Here is a 19098-nt window from a genome sequence, read left to right as displayed (position 1 = left end):
AAGTGACTGTTGACTTTGCAAGAAAATTCAAATCATACTCTTAGTAACAAAATCAAAAGTGGTGAATGCTTTCTTATAGTTATTTATGTGTTGTCTATAGCAGGGCAAATGTGGAGATGTCTGCCATCAATGCAGGAAGCACTAGCGTTCTATTGACATTACTGCTAGTTGAAGTGATTCGTCTAGTAAAATCAAATGGTAAGCTCAGAAATATACAATTTTTTTATATAGAATGATATTACTGATTAAGCTTATAACACTGAAATATTGAAGAGCCTTAGCGTTAAAAACTAAGAATTAATAAAAACATAAATAGAGGTAGCCATTCAACAGTGAAGGCTTTATATAAAAGATTATGTTAATAGCTATAAACCGAAAGCTTGAAATAATATTTCAAAGCTGTAGATTCATAGCATTGAACAAAACCTTCGCTCCACCATTCTAGGTAATTTACTAAAGTGTTGGTATATTGTTGCATGATATCATAGATATACATGGAGGTAAGTGGGGTTCTCACATGACACTTCCCGATTCCATTTCAAATTGAAGTGTAAGATTCAACTTTCATACTGTATCTTTAATATTTAACAAGGACTAACTATATATTATTATGGAATAGCTAGTTCTAAACCTTTACGCCACTATGTGAAACGGTGTGTTCCGACCGACGATTTATGGGCAGTCTCTTAAGAGAGGAACATGGGGAATATTCCAGGTGGCTACTGCAAGATCCTCAATCCATTCCAGTTAGCTTTACTGTGCAGTCTTGCCTTGTGTGAAGCAGAAATCAATAACAGCCTTGCCTTCTTCATCTGTTGAAAATGTATTAGCCAGCCAATATAGATGATGCTTGCTTTACTCGGTCGAGATGTCTGTCATACCAATCACGTACAGACCATGCAGACAACTACTTTCTTTGGAGGACAGTATAACTCATTAGCCCATCTTCGGGTTTCTGCATTATGCTCCATAACGCTTATTAAGATCTGCATATCACAATCTTCTAATTAACCTTCAGCTCCAATGAAACATTGTCACCGACGTTTCGCAACTGTTATGCCGATACTATGGAATTCACTAACAAGTTAGATGCTGATCACATGTCCGAGAGGTTAAGGCTTTGTGCTGCCGGCCGGGAAAATACGATCGGCTTGCCTTAGGTGAAATTCTCTTCCCTACCAAAAAGTTCCTATATGCTCAGGAATCCTTCAATTAAGTTAAGTTACATCACGGAATTCAGTGGCGTACCGTGGCCGCCCCTACCCCGGGGAGGGGGGGGGGGCTGAAGAAAATACAATTTTGCCGCCCCTTCCTCAACAGCCCGAAAAGGTTGCCCCAATTTTTTTACGGTCGTTTGAAAAAGTGAAGAGCAAAAAAAAAAGTATTCATAGGCGCTACCGCCACAAAAGAAACACATTTTGATGTAGGGCCTATAGTACAATTTTTTCACATTTTCCACCCTTTTTTCTTTACTAATTCTTTTTGCCGCCCCTTCTTCTTCCGCCGCCCCTCTTTTTACCGCTCCCTTCTTCCCGCCGCCCTTCGTTTTGGCCGCCCCTGCTTTGACCACAAAGCCCCCCAAAAAAAAAAATACGCGCATGGAATTTAATTGTAGAATTTTTTCATTTCATCCCCAAACACTACTTAGCACGTGCAGATATAGGTAGTGTATGTGCGACGTCCGTGATTCGGAAGTCACGTAAAGCCATTGGTCCCGTGTTCAGGAGGATTCGTCCCTGTGCACGTTAAAGTGTCTGAGCTATTTGAAAAGAGAAGGGGGACCATCCCCGGTTCTGATATCTGCACCCAATCCTAGGTCCCAGGATAAGTTGGTGAAGTACAGTATATCTGGCAATTCCGACTCAACCCTAACCAGAACCAGAACCAGAATATAGTATGGTTTTAGAAGAGCAGCGTGACCTAGCAGTGTAGTGAAGTAAAATTGATACTCAAGAGGAAAGGTATAGGTTCTATACAGCAGATCACAAGGCTTAATTTTGTTGTCACATCAATGTGTCCTCATATAAGTGAAACGTTCAGATGCAATAGTGCTCTGAAAACTTAATTTTGTTTTAATTTAATTTGTTTTCTTACCCTCATCAAGTATGTATCAATTCAATGTCAATTATTTTTTTATTGTAGATTGTCAGGGGCCATTAGGAATGGAAAATGGTTTAATATCGGACAGCCAATTGTCTGCGATTCAAGATGAAGGAAATGCCTACAAAGCACGTCTCAATTCAGACGATGCTTGGGGAAATACTGAGGCATATAAAGAACCATCGATTAGAGTTAGCTTTGATGATCCTGTGACAGTAACGGGTATAACGACGCAAGGAAAGCCTGATGCAGATGAATATGTGTCGCGATACAAAGTGGAGTATTCCATTAGTTGTCATCAATCGCATTACAACGACATAAGTGGAGAAATGGTAATTATTACAATCCATCTTCTTTATCTAATAGAGGCCGTCAGCCTGACGTCATATGCCGCCATCTTGTGGGTACACGCTGCGATGGTCGTTCGATCTCCATGCGTGAACAGCAAAATCATCGCGTTGATGCGTGGTAACAACTGCGTGGCAAGCTGCGACCTGCGCGTAGTATCAGACGCATGAACACGCGTATCATTTGTACCCACAAGATGGCGAAAGGCTGACGGCCTCTATTAACAACAATTTAAAAAAAAAACATAGCCAACACAATTGGAAGCGCAATTGAGAATCACATGACTGTGACAGGCATAAAGACGCAATACAAAGTTACATATCTAACTGTTCTAGCATAAGATTATCTAAAACAATATTCGTTCTTATCATCGCATCAAATTAATTAATTGTTCATCAGCAACAAGCAACTGTATAGAAAAATCTTAGGCTATGCTAAAATTGCCTTTGCTCACTGTCATTATTCAAGTAGATATTTCTGTTATCTACCTATTTGACATTTGCTTATACTTAGAATTTTACATTTATGAGAATTTTGTTTGGAATTCAGACGACGACACATTGAACTATGTGAGCTTCGATTTGAGTATATGGGTGGTTTTATTTTCTGCCTCTTTAACATTCACTTAAACTCTGATTTTAGAATTTTGTCGGGAATTCAAATGGTGACACGCCCGTGTTTCGGAAGTTTGAGAAACGAGTCACCATTACGAAAATAAAGATCTCTCCGACAGAGTGTCACAATCTATGTGTCCTTCGATTTGAACTGCACGGCTGTGAAGGTAAGTATTTTTATTCCTTTTAATTTTGAGTTTTGTTGATCAATCACAGGGAACCTATATAATAGGTGAGTTCAGAGAACTAATATACAAGATACACTAAGTATTCTGAGAAATTGAGGATCTGCTGCATATAAACAAATTTAATTTAGGGGAAAGTGATCAAATTCTCATTTTAAAGAGACACTATTGGGTTGTAATTTAATGTATTCCTCTGGCATCAGGGTTAACAAATAGTATACCTATCTTTCTCAGGTTGTAAGCAACAAAGATCAAATGCCATACTCTTACCGTGATCGACATCATACAAATGCTCCAATTTTCACAATTTTCGGACCAAGTTCAATTACACATGACAAAATTTCACAATTGTTTTTCTTCTTCTTTCTTTCTGTCCTTCTCTTATCCAGTAGGTACCATACCTGTGTCAACGACACAACCGATGTCAACATCTGCAATATTGAAGGCTACATCTCCGTCAATCTCAAGAACCCAACAGAAGGCAGCCACTAGTGTCCAGGCAAGAGAAGCCTTTACTCGGCAGGCAACACTTACTTCTTATGGTCAAAGTGAAACTTCTACTAGAAAGTCGGTAATTTCTACCAGACATACGACAGCTTCTACCGACCTTATAGAAAGCTCTACTCTCGATGCCTCAACATCTATCAGCCATACAAAGAAAACGTTAAGCGCCAGTAGTAGGAATGGTGAGTTTCCCGTCAAACCGAATTGAGTATGAGAATGTAACCCTCATCATCTGTCACCTTGATTTTAAAATGTTGGCAATAGTAAATGTACCTAACATAATGTTAAGGGATCTGGAATGAGCGTTTTGAGCGTTTCGACAGTATTTTTGTGGGACATGAGAGCACATCAGACATATCGAATTGCATTCTGAATACGAAGAATGTCTTTCTGATATCAAATAATTTTCATTTTTTGAAATTCACGATATAATACAAATTTTATGACAAATTATTAAAATTTGATATTTTTCACATTTTTGATATATAACAGTCCTCGAAGTAAATTTTAGAAATCTAATGATATATTCTTAAAGTGTATGTAGCTGGGAGGAAAAGCCGACGATCAATTCAAAATTTTGACCTTTCATATTGAAGATATGGATTTTTTTCCCAAAAAGACCTAATTTTATTTGGTATTTTATTGAAAAAATCCATATCTTCAGTACGAAAGGTCAAAATTTTCAATTGATCGTCGGCTTTTCATCCCACCTACATACATTTTAAGTACATATCATCAGATTTATAAAATTTACATAGAGGATCGTTATATATCAAAAATATCAATTTTAATCATTTGCCATAAAATGTGTATTACATTGCAAATTTCAAAAAATCAAAATTATTTGATATCAGAAGGACATTCTTCGTATTCAGAATGCAATTTGATATGTCTGACGTGCTCTAATGTCCCACAATAAATACTGCCGAAACGTTCATAACCCACCCCTTAAGGCTATTTGTAATTGTTCAATTTACACGTTGCTTTTTATGATTACAGGAATAACGGTCGCAGTAGCAGTCGTTGGCGGTACAATAACCATTGTCGTGATACTGTTTATATTCATATGTCTTAAGAAAAGGTAACACTTTCAAGTAGTAAAAGTAATTCCTTTATCATCGAGATGCAATGTTATTTGTTAAAATGTAAATATTCCTTTAAAATGTTCGTTGGATTCCAACGAAGTTTTTGTTCGCGCAGTCATGGTCCGTATCAGCTTTTGTGTATTCAAGCCATCTTCATGATCTTTGTTAGCATTTCTGTGTTTTTAAATGACGAATTTAGATTTTCCAATTTGACTTACATCTTACGCCGTTTGTATTTGAAATTCACTCTGTCGTGGCGTTATTACAAGAAATGAGTTTTGAAGGTGCAAGACGTATAGGCTTAATAACTCTCGTGCTTTTTTTTCTCGTTTGTTAATTTCTCTTTTCCAGACGTAAAATAGCCAAAAATACAAACGATTTCAGAGAACGATCCGATGATCTTAAAAACGTTACATTAGACAGTACAATCCCTGGTTCGAGCAATAGTAAACACAATGCTGCTTATGAAAACGTCTCCATGAAATACCAAAATATCGGCAACAAGACAACGGTGACCAATGATGAGGGTGTTTCTGAGTATGCAGTCATCAACGATGAAAATTACCAAGCTGTGCCTGAATACGCAGTTGCTTACCAAGATAATGCCACAGGAGTACCCGAATATGCAGTTGCTTACCAAGATACTGGCAAGGTACCAGAATACGCAGTTGCATACCAAGATACTAGGTTTAGCGCACCCGAATACGCAGATATTGATGATAATGAAAGCATAAGTGAATCCGAAAAAGAAAGATCGAAGAAGAGTAATGTCCAATCCATGCCTGCATATGAAGTGATCAACAAAGACAGTGACCAAGAGAGGAATGAAGAGGAGGATGGTCAATTGAAAGATAAAGATGAAACGGAAGGGTGGATGGATAATTCAATTTACTCTAGCTCTGACAATAGTGATGCGATTGGTACGAGTAATGGTCAGAATGAAGGCTGGGAAGACAATAATATTTATATATCTGGAGACTTGTGAGCAAAGCTAATGATTTGCACGGAAATGGTTTAAAGTGTGCTGAAAATGAAATGGAAAATGGCAAATTGGGCAGAAATGGCAAATTTAGAAGGAATAGTTAATAGAGTAGGTCAATAGAGTGCCGTTTTCGTAAATAAATTCGCTTTGCAAAAGTTGACTTCTTCAAGGTAATTTGATTTGTTTAACAAGAAAATATGGACCTTCTTGGGTATATGATTTATTTACATATTTAAGTATAGCCCGTTCCACCACTCCTACCCCTACACTGAAACATGTAAATTATAATATTAGACCCAAGGCCCTTTAATTTCACGAACACGTACATGTAAATGGCCATGCGTTTAGAGTTGGGCCGGTAATGCGTTACATGTTTTCGCGAGATGAAAATTGCATGTTTTTTCATTTAGATATCCATATCTTTCATATTATACCCAACATATATAAAAGTATACATTTTGCTGCAAATGAACCAAGGAATCCACAAATGGTCTTTAAAATGGCACAGAGCGTAACACTAAGGATTTATGAAACTGAAAATACCAAATATTTTAGGGAAAAAATGTAAAATTTGACAAATTAAAAAAAAAGAAGTTAGCTTCACCCCACATATTTAAAAGTTCCATATTTGTATTCCTTTCAGTCAGAGGTTTAAATATATATAACACCATAGAGTTCAATAAAATTAAAATAATTTTGCGCCAGCCTCTTTCAAGGTATATTTTTCCATTGACTTCAATCGGAAAATAAAATATGCAAAATTGCTTCTCAAAGCAAATTAAATTACCTGGAATATGATTGTATGCATGGTGTTATAATATGCAGTTTATAGTGTATTGTAAAAATGTGAAAAATGAAATGGACCTCTAGCATCATATGACCCCTGGGGTCACTTTTATTAAATTTGCTCCTCCTGATCCTCCTCCTCCTGATCCTCCTCCACCCCGCACATTATGCTAATTAGATGCAAATTATTCAAATGTTAATAACTTTTTACAACTATTATAATGTTTACTGTATTGGTGTCATCACAAGCTTTAATTTGACACCAAATTTAACTACATAAGCTGCATATTAACTAAGAAAATTAAAAAGATGAACCCTAAAATGTCGCGCGCATGTAACATCTCCACATATTTACTGGCCCAACTCAAAACGCATGGCCAAATGTATGGCCCAAATTTGACATGAACATGTGAGTTGTATGGGAAACTGATTCATGTGGTACAGCATGCAATAAACATGGAATTTGACCACATCTTTCCATGACTAGAAAATAGGTCTACTCCGTATCCACTACGGAATTAATTACTTTGTTAGCATGGGATGATGTACTCCGAGAACGGAGTAACCAATGTGTCATGTTTATTACCATGTGATACCTCCCTGTATTGGGTGGCAGAGGTGTGCATTCTTCAGTGTATTCTCGGAATATCGTGCCACAAAATAGTATTACCTATTAGAAGATAATTGGGTAGGCCAGATGTACGTTTAATGTCTCAAGATTAAAATTGTTGGTCATTTTAGTAATTTGTTATAAATGTTAAAATATTGTGAATACGATTAATAGCTATGTGCGTATTATTTTGTAACGACTCATAATATACTTTTTGCGCAGTCTTTACATCGGCTGCTTGTATATATTATGCTATCTTGTTATTTTTGGTATATATTTTAGTGTAAGATATTTTTCTATTGAGCATCTTAATGATGGACTTGTGCGCTGCGTTAATTGTCGTTATTATGTTAACCCTTAGGACGTTGGAAAATGGGGTTGGTACAATCCCTCTTAAAGGCCCATTCAGTGATTTGCTCAACCGGACGATCGTAAAAATCATCAAAATTCAGATTTTGGTACCTTTGTCATTGTCATAGATGTGCTAACATAGCCTGCTAGTGGTTCAGCCGAAAGCCCTGTGTTTAAAACAAAATAAGGAATTTACATGGCATCTGTAATTTATATACTGTCAGTATTTAAATTAGCTCCATGTATTGAAATGGGGCTTCAGCTTCGTCAATACTTCTGTTTTCTTCATTTTTTGCCAAATTTTTCATTTCAAATATATCAAATGACAATATGAATGAATTATCCTTAAGCAACTGATGAACAATTTTAAGTTTCTTTACACTTGCGCTGGGATCACTGAATGGGTCTTCAATGGATTTCTACCCGGTACATTAAAACACTAACATAATCCACCCTTTACAACCATTTTCACATTGGGGATACTCAATGTCTTTTAAATATATAATATATAAATTAAAACTAAGTGCTTAGGCTAAACTAATAGTTTCTATTCATAATACACAAAATTCCGGCGGAAATCGCATATTTGTACAACTGTTAAAAGAAAATTAATTGTTGGTCTTTATTTTCTATAGAGATAGGAAAACTTAACTATGTTGATAGACCTATTAGGTACATAGAAGCGCGCCCGTAGCTATCTATAAAACTATAAATTCAACAATATGGATGTTAAGGGTGTACGCAGGATCGCCTTTTCATTTTCACTATATCTTTCGGGAGGAAAATGATGACAGGAATTCAACTGTATCTTCACTGTATATGTATCTGTGTGTAAATGCAAAAAGGGATTTCTTAACTAAAAATGGTTAAACCAAGATATACTATTAGTTACACTCACATTTTCAAAAATAAAACTTACCCATGGGAAACTGTCAATTTTCAACATTTTCAAAGATATAGTCGAATTCGTTTCAATGTCAATATTTTCATATACTTTCGTCCGGTGTTCACTTTTTGATGAATTATTATGTGTTAAGTTGTAATTTGTGTATCAGCCCGACCCCCTCAATTGGGGAGTTTGGTGCCACTTGGTAGGGGTGACATCTGCACTGCTACCAGAGATAGTTGATATCTTGTGGTACACTAAAATGCATGATTGCAGTTGATCCGGAGTAGCATTTGTTTGGCGGGAAAAAGTAATTCGAGCTTTACACAGGGTCTAATTTCAAACCTGTTCAAATTGCTTCAGCCATACCAAAATGTGACCTTCGACCTTTTTGGTAAGAACTCAAGAACGCCACACCCAAGATTGGTCAAACTATACCCTTTTTGAATCTTATGACTTGAGGAATCGGCTTTTTGCTATGGTTTTTAACACAATTTGAAAACCGAACGAGTTTGAAATTTGACCCTGTACAAATTTCAACGATCTTTTCCAGCCAGGCTACTCCGGTTCAATTGATACCACGCATATTTGTGTATCCTATGATGTCAACTACCTATGGTAGCAGTTCAGCTCCCCCATCCCGTGGCGTGGTACCTCCCAATCTACTGGGCTGACCTACTAAATGAAAATCTTATTTATTTAATTATTTTGGCAAAACAATTTACACTTCAGACTTCTTGCAGTTATTCGTTTACCATGTTTACTCTCGGCGAGTCAGTGACGTCAACGCGTTGAGGCAGCAGCTTCGCATCTACATGATCTAGGCGTGCGTGTTTAAGCCAGCGCTCACGTTTTGAAGCTTTGGCCGATAAAATACGCACTACTGTCACTAACTCCCCAACAGGAAATAATATACCGTACTTTCTTTTGTAAACAGAGAATAACGATAGTTATGTGTAATAATAAATTGTGCTAAAATTTTCAAATTTTCTTGTCTGTTATTAAAACTTTTTGATCGGAAACAAATTATTTTCCACTCAAATGATTACAATACAGTTACACGGTGCTCCCTCAACTTTTGCTACTACAAAATGAGCGTAAAGTTGCAAGTCGGTAGTTTCGAGACGCCTGGTTACTGCTTTGGTGTTCTTTGTTCCTCCTGTTCAAGCCAGAAGTCTCCTCATTGTGCTCTCTTTCACAAACGACTTTCGCTGTCGAAGTTACGTAATAATCGGATTAACTACTATAGCAATGGGGTAAAACAATTTTTGAATGTATCGCGCTGCACTACAAGCAGGTTGTACTCATCAGCTGTGCCTGCAATAATAGATTGAATACAATACCGCTTCTTTCAAATATAATTTTTTAAAGAAATGTTTTGGTTATTAACTGTGTCAATACCAATCCTCACCATTTACTGAAATAATTACTACTACTACTACTAATTGACATTTATACCGCGCCGAAAACCAAAACAATTTGCACTAAGGCGCATGAAAACATAAACAATGGATGAAAACAAGAATAATATGATACATAAAACATCATAACATCAGATCAAGTCCAAAATCAAGCAAAATGAATACAGTTACTGATTGAAAGCAATATTGAACAGATGGTGTTTAAGCAGTTTCTTGAAAATGTCAATTGAAGAGGCGGTTTTGATATGTTCTGATAATGCATTCCATAGTTTTGGTCCATAACAAGAAAATCATCTGTCTGCAAAGGTTGAATTCTTGGTCTTGTGCTCAGTGAGTATGAAAGAGGCAGTTGAAGTTGAACGAAGACGACGATGAGATGTTGAAACATGAAGCAAATCTGAAAGGTACTCTGGTGCTGTCTGATGAAGGCATTTGTAGACGATGACAAGTATCTTAAAGTCAACGCGCTGCGCAACCAGTGCAACTCAACGAGGTCTTTGGAAATTGAGTCATATTTTCGCTTCCTAGTTACAATACGTGCTGAGGTACGTTGGATGTTAACAAGCCGTTTCAGGAGCGAAGCACTTATGCCAACCAGCAAACTATTACAATAGTCAATTCTCGATGTTACAAGAGAGTGGACAGCCATTTTGGTCGATTCGGTTGTGAGCATCTTGCGAGCACGACCAATGTTTATGAGATGAAAATTTGCTGATTTTACAATCTTGGTCACTTGAGCAGACATGCTCACATTGCAATCAAACATCACACCAAGATTTCTAACTGCGTTCACCTGCACTGGGACATTCACACCAGCGATGTTAACTGAGGAGAGATGAAATTTGTTCAACTGGGCCCGAAATCCACAAACAATAACCTCCGTTTTCTCTGCGTTCAATTTCAAGAAGTTTCGCGACATCCAGTTTTGTATATCGTTAACACATTTCTCAATAGTAGCAACAGCAAGATTTACACCATCAGCAGAAGTTGGACAGATAGATGCATAAATCTGTGTGTCGTCAGCATAAATATGCAGAGCTAAACCATAGTCGCGAATGATGTTGCTCCATTTCCATTTCGCAGAAATGCATTTATTAATACTATTTCATTTAATAACTCCGGGACTGTTTATCATATCCTCATAAACGTAAATGGTACAAAAGGAAACTTTGATGCCATTTTCAAGCGTAATAACCATTGTTGGTTTATTTTCGTGTTTTTTTTTGCGTAATAAAAGGTTAGTTTTCAGAATCTATAGCCACACACCAAAGTCAACAACCACCACAAGTTAGTAGACTCTATGAACTTTGAATTAATACTTTGTTGTTAACTTTTCAACATCGCAAACGTCTGTCTAAAAGACTACTGTTGTAGATGTCATGAATACCATGCAGAAATCAGCTCGGGAATTCCTAAGTCAATAAAACTGCTCGTATACATTGATATGAGATAAGGAATTACAAGACATTATGTATATTTGGAGGAGGTATTAACTCACAGACAAAAGTAAATATTAAACATTTTAGACCAACATAACACGGTCACGTATACTGCTAAATGAACAAACGAGTCCAACATCTTGATGTTTGCCTATAAGAACCATAGCTGCCTCAAGTTTGTTTTGGTTTTCCCTAATATTTTTGACAAATTATATAGTCCTAAGAACATCTATTATCATTATTGCATTGATTTCACATGGCCTGGGGTTTGATTTTAATATATTTGATTAATTATATTGTTATTAATGTATTAATTATATTATTATTATAATTATGTATTATCAATATTATAGTATTATATTTAATTGCAACATTTAAACATATTTTGATAAGGCCAAGTAAAATAAAAAACATGTTTCACGTCCGGGTTTTTGAAAAAAAGGAGGAAGAGGGGCCTTTTTATTTTTTATTTTTATCGCAAAATCGGTGTAAAACCCCATAATCAGAGCTGTTTTAGCATATACAATAATGTCTGGAAAAAGGAGGAGGCCTCTTTTTATTTGTTGCTCTGAGAGATAGGTCCCCTCTAATTATCACAAAACCTTATAAACGTGTTCTTTGTATATTAGCAAGGCTATAGAAAGCATCTCTACTTCCTAGACATATTTTTTGAAAAGTTATAACTGAATTTCAAAAAATAAAAATAAAATTGAAGAAACCTCAAAAAAGGAAGCAGGAGGGGACGTGAAACATTTTTATTTTTTTATTTGGCCTAATAATCCAAATAGACGAATAGCGCAGTTGAGCAACACGTCTTTGTTAAATTAAATGTACTTTAAAAAACCATTTCCTTTATTATTAAAAATCCATTCAGCGATCCCAGTTTTAAAAAAATTGAAATTGTGTATAAATCTCTTAAGAGTGCCGCATAAGTCATTCAAATTGTCATTAGGTATTTTGGAAATGAAAAGTTTGGCAAAAAATGAGGAAAACAGCAGTATTGACAAAATTGAAGCCCATTTTTGTAAATTGTTATAATTTAATAGAAATGAACAACTAATAAGATTAGCACAGTTATATAATTATAAAGTTTTATATAAGCCCAGTTGATCAATGAAAAATGTCCTCTTTTAGTAAGAAACACTTAGGCTGTAGTAATTTTTACAATTATTAAAAATTATATGAAAAAACTCCTTGTATATAACCTTTGTACACAGATAAGCAAAACATATTTTTCTTGTATTTCTCTTCCCATGCTTGGTATCTTTTATGAATTAAAAGACAAACAAAATAATCTTATTGGTATTTACAAAGGCTATCGCAAATCTCCTATCTCAGGTCAGAAAGCAGCTTTCAATACTACCTCCTAATTATATCACCGATTTCTCAGCTACCTGCATTCTCAATGCATTCTCATAACACCCTTGGTATTACAAACAAAGGTGCAAAGTTACTGTGCCACTTGTGTCATATGATCGCGTCGTCAGAATCGTAAGGGGATGGTGTTTTCTGTTTTCTGCTTCGCTTTAATGTCCTCCACATCTCCTCCGAAGGACTGTCACGCTCGTAAGATTTAATTATATAATTAGGCTTTGAACTGGTGGATTTCAATTCCAGGATATCTGTCGACGCATTAATCAAGAAGATAAACAGGAGTTTGTTAATACCTTATGAGCTGGGATTGATACGACGATTGTCATCTTCAGTGAGTGTGTTACAAGTGCTCACAGATCAAGGATCAATGTTTAATATGTTCTTCAATACATTTTGAAACTCTGGGCTTTTCTTTAGTAGCAAAAGTCCTATTCAGAGGGATCTTAAGTCTACATTGTATTTAAAAAACTAAGCAATTGCACGTCAGATAGTTTGCACCAAAGGAGCCAAATTATTCCAATAACGACACAGTTGAGTGCTACCAGCTTTCGGTGTTCCAGCGTGTGTCATCTTTAGTATTTTTCAGGAACATCTAAAAAGCAATATGGTTGAACAACACACCAATACCTTCTCAACATGGGACTACATTGTGTTCTCATCTCTTCTTTGCGTCTCAGCAGGCATCGGCATATTCCATGCATTTTTCGGTGGTCGACAGAAAACCACCAAGGAATACTTGGTAGCCAACCGTAGCATGAGTGCGATTCCCGTTGGCATGTCTCTAGTAGCTAGTTTCATGTCGGCTATAACTGTTTTGGGGACACCGGCGGAGACGTACAATTATGGCACGATGTATTGGTGGTTTGGGATATCCTATGCGCTAGTTAGCTTACTTGTAGCTCACGTTTATATGCCAGTGTTTTACAGACTACAAATTACAAGTGTTTACGAGGTAAGATATGATACCAATGAGTTTACAATTTATAAGTTTGCCCCTACGACTTTTTAAAATAAATCGACAAAATTAAATCAAAATAAGTTAGCCGAATTTGCTTTACGCACCTGGTCCCATTTTCAATGTCAGAATTCTTTGTGCTCAGCCACAATAGCTCCAATATGCAGTGTTATGTAACAAAAGATACTGTTTTAAAAGTTGCACTTTGGTCGATTAAACTCTCTTCATACACTCTTAGCTAGAACTGCGATGCTAAGCAAAACAAGCCCGTCAGAAAAAAACATACGCGGATTTCATACATATTGTATAATTGCACTCGTGCGCAGTTCCGTGTACTACTCGCAGTGTGTTGGCGTTTTGCAGGATGATTCATTTTTAGTATTTTATTTGTCATAAAAGACTGCAGAAATTGTAGAAATTCTTATTCGCGTCAGAAATAGGTAAATAAATGCACATCCCTTAGTTGTAGCTCGAGAGATTGGACACAATAATGTACTTGCGCTGAATATTGGTGCGTCCATTGAATTCCCCCTGCAGGACGAATCAACATCTCAGCTCATCTACAGTACAGTCAGTCTTCTCTGAAGTACAAAGTACCGACGTACGCATTGTGCCGACTTTGAAGGTACGCATACCTGCAGCAGAGACGCAGCACTACGCACTGTTTACACGCTGTATACGCGCGCGTTGTCACTTTGTTCTTCAGAGAGGACAAACTGTATTTACGTCGCTACAACCGCTAACCAAAATAAAACCAAAATACAACGTCAGATTGACGTCATAATTACAATTATGCCCACTGGGATATATGGTAGCAGCTAGTCTTTGTCAAAGACTGACTCGAGATAGTGTCGGACTCGCGATCAAGGGGGGGGGTGAGCGGCTAAGCCGCGATGAGCCGCGAAGCGGCGAATTCGAGCCGCAAAGCGGCGAGTACGAGCCACCAGCCGCGAAGCAGCTGGCGGCGCCAGAGATGTGGTTCCCAGTAGTTTCTCTCCCTATGGATAATATAGGTACACGGTCTGTAACACAGACTAGGTAGCAGCCCGTGTTTGTAAGGTGTAAGGAAGATAAATGTGTTTTAATTTTGCAGTCCTGAATTTAAATCAGATTTAGATTTAGATTGCGTCTCATTTAGTTTATAAAAAACAGTTATAAGCTAAATAGCTGTATTACACGGTAAATACATTGTTTTTAAAAATATAAGATATCAGGATATAATTAGAATTTGAAAACCTTTGTTGACTACCTTATCAAAAAGCAATATAGTAAGAAATAAATAAAGAGTTATTATTGTTTAGGTTTTGCGTAAGTTTTGAATGGACCAGCCAAAGTCCAAGTGTGAAAGTTATGCCAGATAATAATTAAATAACTCACCTCGTAGATTTATAATCACATGCATCAGCTGCGTATCTATATTTTTATAAGCTCGTAGTCGGCGGGAATTGTTAGGCTTTTACCACTACGCCGAAAAGTAGACCGACTTTAAGAGTGATATAGTTGGCCTATCTGATCTATTTTGTGCGTGTTAAATAAAGTAGATAGAGTATAGAACTTTGAATTAATAATCTGTGATACTTTTTGCGCGATGTCACAAGGCAACACTCTAAATAGAATATATTGATATTAATACGCGAGCTGATCAAACTATAAAAAAATCTTTATTGATATGTGAAGCGACTCCATACAACAAGCCCAACGTACTGTGGGCTGCATCGCTTTTTTAGAAGGAAACAGGGCAACATTTTGACCAACCATCCCATTTCGTACATCAAAAAGTCTCATCTCAAAGAAGATATATTGTTTCCAAAGTCATTCCTTCCTTCTGTTAAGCCATGATAAGTTTGTCATCTGATTGACCTGTTATGTTAGTTAATTTGAAAGGTTGGTATTGGTAACAAACACACCCCACCAATATCGTTTTATATACGAATAGAATAGGTTTGCTCGCGTTAGTGAACCCATTTTGGCATTTAGACGAGTGATATGGGTCGAGCTGTGTTTGTCCCCACCATCTTCGTCCCGACCAAGAGACATTTTAAAAACCGGTTGAGTTGACCATTGTTGACATATGTCAGACAGTGTTTGGTACTGAAAAATTACCAGTTCGGGTACTTGACAAACACAGAGAGAGGGGTGCCATTAGAAACAATATTTCTTCATTAAGATGAGACTTTGAAATTTGTTGATACATGATAATACACAAATATCTGAAAAGAAACAAAATAACCAGTTTAATCAAGACAAAAGTATCTTCATTTATGTATTTTGCAACAACAATGGTTATGACACTCACTATTCATACTTTAGCTTCTGATGTAGGCCTATTTGTAATTGAATATATGAGTTAAGCATGGGAAATTGTTGCTATACATAGGCCTGTCATATGCATGAAAGAACAACTCAAATTCATTCTCTGTGTCTATTGGGCATGTGAAAAATAGCATGTATGAAAGAATCACCCAATTCCATGATTTGAGTCTTGTAACACATTGATTGAAATCCAGTATGTATAAAAGTCCACTTGTAACACATTCATTGCTAGAGAATGACTTTTGAACAAAAATGGGTTTAATAAAGGAAAGTGTGTGGTTTATATTACATGGCAGAATGCTTATCAACATTATACATACCTGTGTGCTTTATTTTGTATTATCTTACTAGTGGTAATCTCATTCTAACAAAGTCCAAAATTTAAAATGAACCCCACGAAGTCCCTGAAATGCTAATCGTCATACCTAATACAGGTTAATCCACTCATTTGCACGTAAAACTTACCATATTGACCAGGTAAATCTAACTGAAGGAATTAAAATGATACACTGGTTTTTCTCTCAAAATAACTTCGCATGGACTTAGGTGGCTTTTGTATTCATGTATTCAATTGCCAACATCCACTTTATCTATACTTACGTCATGTACGTTGACACACTCAAATAATGAGTGGTGTCATTCCCGATGAAGGAGGAAGTTAGCATATTCTTATCTCTATTTTCTGTCAATTTTATGGTATAACAAATATCTGTTCCTTAGCATTAAGCCGTAAAGGAACCATAACAGTAAGCTTAAACTGTTAACAGAGACTCCAATATATTATAACTTTTTCAAATTTATGGTGAACATAAGATAACAAGCATAATAATTACTGGGTAATTGTTTGTAATCGTTTTATATAGAAGAATAAACTTCCGTAAGTGTTTGAACTTTTGTTTTTATTAAAAATAAGGATACTAAAGTATAAAAACACATGTTAGTTAAAAACTATAAATATATGTATACTTATAAAGGAAGTATTTTAATACATTCAGTTTCAAGTCAAACAAAACTGTGGATTATACTCAGTGTACGTCATTGGGTTGTTTTAGTACAACTGTGAATAATGCAGTTTGTGAAAGCAGAAAAGTTTCCACACATGAGTTACAGGGTCCAAAGTTTATTTAAGGCGTATTTTGGCATTTTGGATTTGGCCCCAGGTGACCGTGACATGGGGCAACAATTGAAAATGCTCCAATCTTGTTGAAAGATATTTTAAATTACTCATCTGATCACAAGATTTACAAATGTATAGTTTACATAAAAGAGTTATTCTACAAAAACCTAATTTTCAGGTAAATTATCACGCGTTTGGTTCAATCGGTTCAATCTTGCTCCAATTTTGTCAAAAATGGTTCAAATTCTTCGTTTAGCTGATAGGTGCACTCACGCAGGGACAGGCTGCACCGGTACTGCGATAACCGACGGCGTACTAGTAAAAATACTATAACTGCTTTAATTATACAAAATAAAGTTTTCTGACACAATAATATTAGAAGAGGTATGGTACTGAAATTTAATACATATGTAGTACATATGAAATGCAACAAACCTACGGTTGCGTTTGACACATTTCCATAATTAATTAGGGCCCAAATAAACTTTTCCAATTAGTGGCCCTAATTAATTATGCAAAATTGCCAAACGCAGCCGTAATTTAACAGCATCTTATGTAATGCTACCGATGTACCGTGCCTCAGTACCATAGCTCTGTTAATTGTATCTTAAAATTGTTACTTTGCATAATTCATGCATATAATTAGACAATTACCTGGCAACTGGACTTGTCAGAAATATAGACAATAAAAAGAAAGTAACTTTGTCTGAAAGCAAATTTCTTGGTTTTGCGTCATTTTGACAGGCCATATCTGAAGAACCGAATGTCAGATTGAAACAAGATTGCCAGTTTTGCAATTTAATGAGCAAGAGCTTTAACATATTTAAATTGAAAGAAATCTAAATTTTTACCTTAGCCAATAGGGCCACCTCACTTAACACGATGAAATAACCTGCAAATTTATTTTTCATGACATTGTTTGTTTGACTATATTTGTCTGATTATATATTTTAACAGTATTTGGAGCGACGATTTAACAGAAAAGTTCGTCTAATGGGAATGTTAACATTTCAATGTCAAATGGTAAGTTACGGTGTTAGTGGTCTGCAAATAAGTTATGGTGTAAATGGTGTATGTGCAATTTGTAACCGACAATGTTAGTGTTTTGAAAGCTTGTGCAAATGGTAGATTATGGTGTTAGTTGTGTTCAAATGATAAGTTATGGTGTTAGTGGTGTGCAAATGGTAAGTTATGGTGTTAGTGGTGTGCAAATGGTAAGTTATGGTGTGTAAATTGTAAGTCGTGGTGTTAGTGGTGTGCAAATAGTAAGTTATGGTGTTAGTGGTGTGCAAATGGTAAGTTATGGTGTTAGTGGTGTGACAGTAATAAATGTTGTTAGTGGTGTGCAAATGATAAGTTATGGTGTTAGTGGTGTGCAAATGGTAAGTAATGGTGTTAATGGTGCGACAGTAATAAGGTACGGTGTTAGTGGTATGCATCATTACTGTGATTACTCTGTTCTATCCTTCTAGTAATCCGAGCTCATGAAAATAACAAGGCTCTTCGTAACGTATTCCGTGTTTCACGACAGAGCTATGTATCAAATAGGGCTCGTCAATAGGGCCGGATCAAAACCTAATAAAGATGATCAAAATAATTTACAAACATACTGTTGTTTAGGCGATAGAAAAATTTGAAATGATCCAATAATATGCTAAGGTGTAATAAGGTGATGTATTATGGTGTTGTGTACTATGAATGACAGTGCATGTAGGCCTATATGGTGTCATTTGATGGATACGGAGTGGGAGCGGGTTGCTTTATAAAGAAATATGTAGTTAGACGCCGTATTATTTTTAACAAACGTTGAACGTTTTCCTACAATGTTATTCAACTAATGAATTTGTGTTTGATAGATAATAGTCTTTGATTTGTTAAACTTGGTCTTCATTCGTTTAGAACCAAGCTAGTTCTTGTACTTTTCACTATTGTAAATTTAATATTTTCTTCCGTGATGCACAGGTTCTTTACATGGGAATTGCCATCTACGCCCCAGCACTGGCTCTGAATGAAGGTAACTGTTGGTAA

The 19098-nt window shown here is 36.1% G+C and overlaps 2 protein-coding genes across 2 annotated transcripts; both read left to right on the top strand.

Annotated features, from left to right (window-relative positions):
• The first annotated feature begins 3095 nt into the window (after window positions 1–3095).
• On the top strand, window positions 3096–6444 carry LOC140168951 (uncharacterized). Its single transcript, XM_072192260.1, has 4 exons — window positions 3096–3229; window positions 3637–3933; window positions 4751–4832; window positions 5188–6444. Exons 2-4 carry the CDS (start codon window positions 3669–3671, stop codon window positions 5819–5821), a joined length of 981 nt encoding a protein of 326 aa, XP_072048361.1. The 5' UTR covers window positions 3096–3229; window positions 3637–3668; the 3' UTR covers window positions 5822–6444.
• Window positions 6445–13289: 6845 nt separating this feature from the next.
• Window positions 13290–19098, top strand: LOC140169240 (sodium-coupled monocarboxylate transporter 1-like). The gene is made up of 3 exons (XM_072192497.1): window positions 13290–13637; window positions 18028–18093; window positions 19033–19098. The coding sequence occupies exons 1-3, from the start codon at window positions 13290–13292 to the stop codon at window positions 19096–19098; spliced, it is 480 nt and encodes a 159-aa protein (XP_072048598.1).

This window comes from Amphiura filiformis, chromosome 14 (genome assembly GCF_039555335.1).
Source record: "Amphiura filiformis chromosome 14, Afil_fr2py, whole genome shotgun sequence".
Lineage (NCBI taxonomy): Eukaryota > Metazoa > Echinodermata > Ophiuroidea > Amphilepidida > Amphiuridae > Amphiura > Amphiura filiformis.
This window is presented reverse-complemented; position numbering and strand designations above follow the sequence as displayed.

What these genes read in the sequence shown, in the direction of transcription:
- LOC140168951 (XM_072192260.1), top strand. Translation starts at nt 3,669, where the DNA reads ATGTCAACATCTGCAATATTGAAGGCTACATCTCCGTCAATCTCAAGA. An exon ending in AAGCGCCAGTAGTAGGAATG is followed by an intron (nt 3,934 to 4,750) that starts GTGAGTTTCCCG and finishes TTATGATTACAG; the next exon opens with GAATAACGGTCGCAGTAGCA. An exon ending in TTCATATGTCTTAAGAAAAG is followed by an intron (nt 4,833 to 5,187) that starts GTAACACTTTCA and finishes TCTCTTTTCCAG; the next exon opens with ACGTAAAATAGCCAAAAATA.
- LOC140169240 (XM_072192497.1), top strand. Translation starts at nt 13,290, where the DNA reads ATGGTTGAACAACACACCAATACCTTCTCAACATGGGACTACATTGTG. An exon ending in AAATTACAAGTGTTTACGAG is followed by an intron (nt 13,638 to 18,027) that starts GTAAGATATGAT and finishes ATATTTTAACAG; the next exon opens with TATTTGGAGCGACGATTTAA. An exon ending in TAACATTTCAATGTCAAATG is followed by an intron (nt 18,094 to 19,032) that starts GTAAGTTACGGT and finishes CGTGATGCACAG; the next exon opens with GTTCTTTACATGGGAATTGC.